The sequence below is a fragment of the Phoxinus phoxinus genome (assembly GCF_949152265.1).
Source record: "Phoxinus phoxinus genome assembly, chromosome: 23".
Lineage (NCBI taxonomy): Eukaryota > Metazoa > Chordata > Actinopteri > Cypriniformes > Leuciscidae > Phoxinus > Phoxinus phoxinus.
The window spans coordinates 10,707,058-10,716,050 of NC_136898.1; the positions used below are offsets into that span (position 1 = coordinate 10,707,058).

At 38.8% G+C, this 8,993-nt stretch overlaps 1 protein-coding gene across 2 annotated transcripts; it reads left to right on the plus strand.

Moving 5' to 3' along the window:
* Positions 1-1,490: 1,490 nt before the first annotated feature.
* Positions 1,491-7,583, plus strand: LOC306991676 (pannexin-3-like). Of its 2 annotated transcripts, XM_079599763.1 has the most exons (6): positions 1,491-1,611; positions 2,621-2,812; positions 4,809-4,951; positions 5,537-5,751; positions 5,872-6,605; positions 7,146-7,583. In XM_079599763.1, exons 2-6 carry the CDS (start codon positions 2,629-2,631, stop codon positions 7,202-7,204), a joined length of 1,335 nt encoding a protein of 444 aa, XP_079455889.1. In that variant the 5' UTR covers positions 1,491-1,611; positions 2,621-2,628; the 3' UTR covers positions 7,205-7,583. The 2 variants fall into 2 exon arrangements, with proteins under 2 accessions (XP_079455889.1, XP_079455888.1); XM_079599762.1 differs by lacking the exon at positions 7,146-7,583 and having other exon boundaries at positions 5,872-6,823.
* The last annotated feature ends 1,410 nt before the right edge of the window (positions 7,584-8,993 follow it).

The window sequence follows — 8,993 nt, forward strand, 5'->3', positions numbered from 1 at the left end:
TTTACTCATTGTGATGGTGATTAAGGGAATATGGCCATTGTGTTTCCTCATATTTATACTCCTGTGAAACAAGAAGTCATAGACACTTTCATGTTCCTAGTCACCCTGGTATGCTTAAAAAGGGTCAATATTAATGGGAATATACTTCAGAGATATTTTACTCGTAAAAAATTCTAGGGGTGCCAATAATTGTGGCCAGTGTTTTGGAGAAAAACATTTCATAATGTGATTTCCCCCCACTTTCAATTATTTTACTTCAATGAAAGGTTATATTTTTGCAATTTTTTAATTTATTTTTTACAGCCATTTTTTATGATATTTAGCTACCAGGAGTGCCTTAATTCTGACCACAAGTGTAAGTGTATTTTTGGTCTGTATTGGCTAGAAGTAACTCAAGGATTGCAGCTTTAAGCTTTTTAAGCTTTAAAAAAAAACTTTAACCCCCCCCCCCCCCCTGGAAAGTTCCTCAAATTGCAGCCCGATCTCATCCCAAGGCGTCATATACTGACGCTTTTGACATTTCGTCTACATCCAACGCACATGGCACCCTTTAGCGTCAATATGAGACGCAGATAGATATGGGCCAGAAGGCGCCTCCTAGCGGTCTAACCCTAACCCTACCCCAGACCTAAACCTAACCATAACCTAACAAAGCTCTGTGCGTGTCATATTGACGCTAAAGGGTGCCATGTGCGTTGGATGTAGACGAAATGTCAAAAGTGTCAGAATATGACGCCCAAGGATGAGAATGCGTTGCAAATTGTTATGTTACTCTTGTCATCATTTTTGTAACCTAAATAATTATAACCTAAAAGGCAAAGTTAGGCTTTATAAAAATATTTAGCTGCCAAACAAGGAATACAAATAAAACCTCATGATTTCCTGCTTTTTTTCTTTCAAAAACCCATTCATGCCACTTGCAAATACAGCTCTTATTCCATTGGTCAATATTTTTGGCTGTCTTTAGATGTTATTAAACACCTTCATAGAAGTGTTAAATACAATCCATGCAGTCATTTCTGGATGTTTACTCAGATTGCAAACTCCTCAATCTCAATTTTCGAAATCTTTGTTACTAGGCTATTACACTTAAAAGCTTTACAGTGTGTTCAAATTAACATCTTTTTTGGGCATGAATGGGTTAAACAGTCTTCCAATGAGCTCTAAACTTCGTGAAGGTCTGTATGCATCTGAAATAACAGTGTTTGTGGCAGTCCAGTACGCACTCTTGAGCATGGCTGCACAGGCAGGGCTGTTCAGGGCCGGAGAGTATTAATAACCCGGGAAATGACAGAGGCAAGAAAAGCCACATAGCCGGGTGCATTTGAAGTGGATTGGTGCCACTGGGCTGATGAGCATGTTAGGGAATTTAGTAGATCTGCAGACCATCTCCACCCTCTCTCTCTGCTTTTGCCCCAGCAGCAGGCTCAAAAGGTCCTCTTTAGCTCTTTTAATGACCCTGTAACCCAGCCCAGTACAGCCTCTCATTTTGCTCAGACCTCCTCCAGTATTTAAGATCCACGCCAGCATCCCTCTCCTCTCCAGCCTCAGGACCAGTTTACTGCTGGATTGATCCACAATACATTCCTCTACTGGACAAGAACTCATAAGGTAATGTAAGAGCAACTGTACAAAAATAAGTGTTTTTCACACTTCATTTATTTTTAACCCCAGGTCATTCTAAAGCATTAATAGCCTACTAAATTAGGAATTAATCCTGGATTATCCAGGTTTTACACTGTAGCCTACATTTAAAAGGTTAATGTTCTTATTCGCATATTATATATATATTTTTTGCATATTATGTCATGTCTGTATCTTTGATTGGACGAATATGTGACGCTACCCGTTAACGTTTGTATTGTAGCCTATTGCATATTCGATACATCGGTGTCATTTGCGCTTATACATCACGTGACTTGTTTAAATAACGTCGTGTCTCGCTTGTTGCGCTTATATTCCTGAAAGTAGCCTACCATAATAGACCTTTCGGACCACAAAAGTAAGAATACAACTCTTCTTTACTCAAATTAACTTGTTTTCCGTTTGTTTCCCCTCAAACGATAAAACACTAAACGCGTGACAGTTTTTGTGAAAAGCTCCTCATTATTTACTGAGGTAACGTTAGGCTACACGCTATTTCCGCTTATGATTGGTTGTTTATTGGTCCAGAGATTTTTTTTCATATCACAGGGCTAAAAACGGCGCTTAACCTGGGTTAAACGTGTTTAAAAAATCGACCGCCCAGTCTAATAATCGCAACACTTGTGTGTTAAAGTGGCAGTGCATCAAAGGTTTTGGTTAATAAGAACTTGGATAACTGCTAACGAATTTAATGGAATACATAATTAAAGTTTAATGGAATAATTTCATGGAAGGCTTGATCTGATACTGATATGCAAGTCTCATCATTGATTATATGTGTTCTTGTATCACATTAGCTATTAAACCACATCATCAAAGTCAAAGTGCTTCTTGATAATTTAAATAGTCCCTTATGCATTCATATTGATGTTAATAGACTTGTTTTTTGTCAATATGAATGAAAGCACATGTGATAAATCAAACCAAGAAATTGCTTACCAGAAATATCCTTTTTCTTTTCTGTTGTCGTCCACAGTTGGCAGGATGTCTATCGCCAACACGGCCGCCCAAGCGATGCTCTCTGATGCCCTGCTGAGGGATAGTAATGGGGACGGTCGCATCCGACACCTGGAGCTGGATTTGCCATTGGATAAAGTCATCAAGTTCATTTCTGTGGGCCTGCCGCTCCTTCTGGTGTCCATGGCTTTTGCCAGAGAGATTTCTATCGGTTAGCAGCTCTTTTTCTCTCCCTAGTGTTCCGTGCGCAAATCACAGGACATCAGAGCGACACTGGCACTGCAGTAATTTCCCAGGCCCTTGAGTTAATTGACTGACCATTAGCTTGAGGGCTGGGCTGATGGAACTCTGGATGTAATTAGTGTTCATCTGAGGTGACAGCGCTATCTCCACTGCTCAGGAAGGGGAACTGGGGTGAAATATGAGAATTAAGCATCTGCTAATGATTATTATCAATTTATATGACATTGCAAACCAACTGGAATTGCTTTCAGGGGAGATATCTTTAGTGACTTGAACTGTATGGGTGCCAATTGCTGGCTATAAATGCCACCAACTTGAACTTTCCTGCCAACAGTGCTTTGGAGAGAACTGTCTGTTTTGTGTAGGCAGTTGACTTTGAGGTTGCAATCAGTTCCTCTGGAGCTGGTCTGCAATCAGCTCACACAGATGTTAATTGGCATGAGGATGATTAAGAGAGACGTGTAGAGATGACAAGGGTCTGTAATTACAGTCAGTCTGCTCTTTCCCAGCTCTCTATTTCAGACTAACGAGAAGATATGCTAATTAAACCGAGACGTGCAAGGCAAGCAGACTGATTCTCTCTGGCTCTGAATGTGGTCTGACAACACTCAGGTTATTTGGGTAGGATACATCAACACTAACTTTACAGTGGAAAGAAAATTACATCACATGCTTATGCCGGTAGCAAAAAAGAATGCAGAATATATATATACTGTATATACACTACCAGACAAAAGTTTTGAATCGGTAAGATTTTTAATGTTTTTAAAAGAAGTCTCTTCTGCTCACCAAGGCTGCATTTATTTGATTACAAAAAAAAACAAAAAACAGTAATATTGTGAAATATTATTACAATTTAAAACAGCTGTTTTTTATGTGAATATATAGTAAAGTGTAATTTATTCCTGTGATCAAAGCTAGATCACTAAAAAATAGAAAGCTTTTGTGACATTAAAGTTTAGGGTCAGTAAGAATTTTAATTTTATTTTTGGGGGGAAATAAATAAAATAAATCGACACTTTTATTCATCAAGGATTAATTAAATTGATCAAAGGTTACAGCAAAGACATTTATAATGTTACAAAAGATTCTATTTAAAATAAAATGTATTTAAAAGTTCTATTCATCAAAGAAACCTGAAAAAAATATTGTACACAACTGTTTTCAACATTGATAATACTATTGAATGTTTTTTTTTTTGAGCATCAAATCCACATCTTAAAATGATTTCTAAAGGATCATGTGACACTGAAGACTCAAGTAATGATGATGAAAATTCAGCTTTGATCCCAGGATAAATTTCAATTTTTAATATATTAAAATAGAAAACAGTTATTTTAAATTGTCATAATATGTAACAATATTTCAGTTTTTTTTGTTTGTATTTATTTATTTAACCAAACAAATGCAGCCTTGGTGAGCAGAAGAGACTTCTTTTTAAAACATGAAAAATCTTACCGATCCAAAACTTTTGACCGGCAGTGTATAAATACATAGATTAAGATTGAAACTTTTAGGAAACTCAGATGTCTATTAATATCTCTCCTGGTTTGAAGAACTTTGGTATCATGTAATTTGCAGAGATGTTCTGTGAAGCTCAGTTATCCATAATAGCCGTGGCCCGTGGGTGTGGGGCATGTTGTGTTCGGTCAGTAAATTGGAGGTTGACTGTAGGTTTTGGAGGGTGACACAGATGTTTAAGTGGTCCATATAAAGTAGGGCTTGGGCTCCTCTCAGCATCTGGCTCACACCCTCTCGCCCAGGCAGCAAATCTCCCCGTCCCCGCAGAAGGGTGTTTCCTGGCAGCCTCGGTGGTTTCTCCATCTGTGTCCCTGGACAAGATCTAGCATTATTACAGACATGCCACCCAGCTCTTGCCCAGCCTCTCCACTTACACAGCAACAAGTGATGCTAGAACACTGTCATTTATATCTCAGCATGTTCATTTCTCTGTTCCCTCCCAGGCCCACAGATTAGCTGCTTTCCTCCCAACAACTTCACAGTAAAGCAGGCAGCATATGTGGATACGTACTGCTGGGACTCTCTCATGCACCATGAGTTTGACACAGATGGGAACTTTGAAGAACGCTCACTGTGGGTACATAAAGTGAGTAAAAACATTTATAAAGTACATCACAGAGACCTCTTTAATATCTTTTTACATCACAAATGAGACCCACACAGGTCTTTTTTTTTTCTTTCTAGATGTCATATAAAATTCAGAGCAAATAGAAAAAATTTCTCTCAAGTCTCTTGCTTTGTCTCCTGAACAAGAGACAAGTAATTTTATATGGAGTTACAGAAGACATGTCATTGTCTCAAACTAAGCACTGGTTTTCCTAAATGTAGTTTTATAGCTCTGATATATACTGTGTCAACAATTTTATTTTGTGTCCATTTTACATAATTCTATTATAAATCTAAAACAAATCTGAGAGAATTTATTTTTTAATAAATAAATGCATTATTTTTTTATTAAATAAGTAAATAAAATGCATACGTACAATAAGTAAATAAATATTACAAATAAATTAATAGATGACAGACATAGACAGACAGACAGACAGACAGACAGACAGACAGACAGATAGACAGACAGACAGACAGACAGACAGACAGACAGACAGATAGACAGATATATAGATAGATAGAGATATAAATACTGTACTCAATCTTTCTCTTGCTTGTGCAGATGTTTCCGTACTCCTTATTGGTCATGTCCATGATGATGTACCTGCCAGCTGTGATCTGGCGCCATCTAGCCGTGCCCAGTCTGACCTCTGACCTGTTTTTCATCATCGACGAACTGGACAAGTCTTACAACCGCTCTGTCCGCCTGGCCCAGAGCATCCTGGACCTGAAAGTACAATCAGAAAACCCACTGCAGTTTCAGGCTGAGCTTGAGAGGTACATGCACAATTTTTTTTTTGTGGGAAGTGTGTAATTTCCTTTTCTTTCTTTATTTTTGCTGTTGTTGTTGTTTCCAAACATTAAACAAAAAAATCGTTTTATTTCTTGACTTCTTAGAGCCAAGCGCAAGCGGTACTTTGAGTACCCCCTGCTGGAGAGATACATGCAGTGCAAGCATGGCTCCTACTTCCTGGTCAGCATGCTCTTCCTGCGAGGCTTCCTGCTCCTGACCTTCATGTCCGCCTCGTGCCTGTACCTAATCTACTTCCACCTCTCCGCCTTTCTGCAAGACGAATTCAGTTGCTACGTGCGCACCGGCCTCCTCCGTGACCAGCCCTGGGTGCCTGAGCTAGTTCAGTGTAAAATGACTGGCCTTCTTGTGTTCCAGGTCATTAGCGTAGCTAACGGTGCCGTGTATGTGCTGCTAGCTCCTATAGTTCTCTTTAGCCTGCTGCGTTTGTTCTGCTGGGACACAACCTTCCTCTCCCTTTACGAGGTGCTGCCCGGATTGGGGCTCATGAGCGGTCAGAAACTGGGCTGCCCACTGAACGATCTCAACGTGCTGCTCCTCTTTCTACGCGCCAACGTAGCGCAGCTGCAATCGTACGGCCGCCTGAGGGCCGTGTGCTCCCTCGCGCCCCCTCGGTTAAAGGGGTCTAAGGGTGGGCTGACAGAGGAGCAGGCCGAAGCGGTGGCGGAGGCCAGAGAGGAGCTCGAGGAGGAGATGAGAGAGGCCAGAGAGGAGGGAAAGCTCAATCTTGTAGACATCATGACTGTGCTGGGAGCAGCCAGAGGAAACGCAGTGAACTGTCCAGAGCAGCGCCCTCTTGTGGAACAAGACATGACGCTTGGTACAGTCACTCTCATATACTTACTTAAACGCATCGTGCTCGTTGGCATTTTCGTGGCTGTCATATGGGACGCTCAGAAATTCATCAAAGTGACATAAATATGTTATATAGGATGTTGGACACCGAACGTTTGTGTGTCTATGCGAACATCATTATATTTTGTGCAAACTGAAGATAATGTGGTAAAAAAAAATATGACACAATGTGCCATTTCTTGAAAATATATAGCATTTTAATATGAGCCTGCTTTTCACCAGAGATTGTGTGTTGGTTTATTAAATAATTTGGCTAACCTATTTTACTGTATTCCACAGATTTTGATTTAAAATCAGTGAAAAAATCTACATCTGGGCCCACCTTCTTGAAAGTCTAGTACACAAATTGTACTTATGAAACTATTTTATTCGTTCTAAAGGAGGCTTTAATGAAAAACAAAAGCTTTAGCATCCGCATTGTGCACTTTATTTTTTTGCCAAAAGATGTTTCGCACTTAACATCCCAAAATTGATGCCCCTAACAGCACTCTCTGTCTCTTTACAGAGCCTAACCACCAGGGGTACCATGAGTTGAAGGAGACTACAACATGTTGTTTTGCCTAAAGCACCAGCAATGGACTGAACCAGCGCTGTCAGTCTAGAGACCCCTGTAGAACAGCTAAACCTCTGAGATCAAATAAACATGAAGATAGTGCAAGAACATCCAATAGCTACAACTCCTCTTTTAAAGTCCATTAATATAATCCCTATGGATCTCTTACACAAATCACCTCAGGAATAAAAACCCAAAGTCTGTATCGACAATTTGAAAAGCCTCCAATAGCTAGCCTTCATAAACTTGATTTTTATATCTTTATTTATTCTTTTCATTCTGGTTATCTTGATGTGAGTGGATTCTATACTTCTTTGAAATCTGGATTCTTTACCTGACCTTCTGTAAGTAGGCAAAATAAAAATTGTTTATATTTGTGTTTTCTTTGTTAATTTCCACATTGTACACATACACAGATGTATAGACTAACATTCAAAAGTTAGATTTTTATTCAGCAGGGAAAAAATGTATCATGGTTTACACTAAAAAATGACACTGCTGACAATCAACTGTTTTCAACATTGATAATAATATGACTGCTGAGAATGCAGCGTTCCCATTAAAAAAAAACAAAAAAAAAACATATATATATATATATATATATATATATATATATATATATAATATTAAAAAAAATATTAAATAGAAAATAGTGGAAAAAAAAATCTTAAGACCACTAAACTTTTAAATGGTAGCATATTCTACAATAAAATTAAATAAGACATTAATACCTACAGTACATGAACTAAACATATTTTATGTGTCCGCAGAATGGTACAGCTTAGAGAGAAATATCGCCTCCTCCTTTGAGAATTAACGTGTCCCATAATTGCCAGACTTTCTGAAGTTTCTGTTCCCATGAGAGCTATCAGTGGACCATGGCTCCGTATCTTATGTTTTAAAGATGTTACTTTCCCCCTTCTTCAGTGTGAAGTTTTACAGTATCTACTTAAAGTTTCATCCAAGCACTGGAAATGATGGCCTGACATATTGGGAGCACTAAAATAAAACTACAGTGCATCCATCTTCATGAGAATACGTTTGCGAGACATTCCAGTCAAGATTTTGGAGATATAGGACAACAGCATTTTTTTTAGAACAATATTTATAGCAAATCACCATTATACAGTATTTTATAGTAAACAAGACTGGGGCTAGTTGTCACATGGATACGTTGTCACAAAGCTCATTTTAGTGAACTCTTTCTTCCAAACTAAAATTCCAGTTGGCTATGATATTTTTAGCTTTTTGCTACAGCTCCGGAGTAACCATTAAAAGCACACTGATACATTCAGACAGGAGTAAAACAAAGGCAGATTTGAACCAAAATGCTGAACTTTGTTCTCAGGATGAGGGTATTGTTAAAAAAATTCAGATTGGGGTAAGTTATCACACTTATAGAAAAATATGACATTGACTTCACAAAAATATAGCCCAGTGGAGAAAAGGCCCAGTCCCTTATATAATTTGCTATCAAGCCTCTTCCTGTTTTTGCTGTGGCTCATTGAAAGTCTGTTTGGAGAGATGCTACCTTGTTCCCATGCCCAGTCCATCTGCTGCCCTCTCTGCGTGAGATCCATTTGCTCAGCACCAATGTTTGATCTCAAAGACACTTTATTCTCACAGTATGGCCACAGACAGAACCCGAGGAGGGCAATAGGCAAAACAGTCTGGATCTTATTGAGCAAGTGAAAATTAGATGCTGGTCGTTTAAATCTAATAAACAATTTCAACTCAACCATGAAAGGGGGTCACAGCTGCTCATATTTCCCTCACACTCAGTAGCATAAACAAGAGCTA

Bases quoted from the DNA above. Each gene is read 5' to 3' on its own strand.
- LOC306991676 (XM_079599762.1), top strand. From the start codon at position 2,629: ATGTCTATCGCCAACACGGCCGCCCAAGCGATGCTCTCTGATGCCCTG. The intron at 4,952-5,536 runs GTGAGTAAAAAC...TTGCTTGTGCAG, and splicing joins GCTCACTGTGGGTACATAAA to ATGTTTCCGTACTCCTTATT. The intron at 5,752-5,871 runs GTACATGCACAA...TTGACTTCTTAG, and splicing joins TTTCAGGCTGAGCTTGAGAG to AGCCAAGCGCAAGCGGTACT.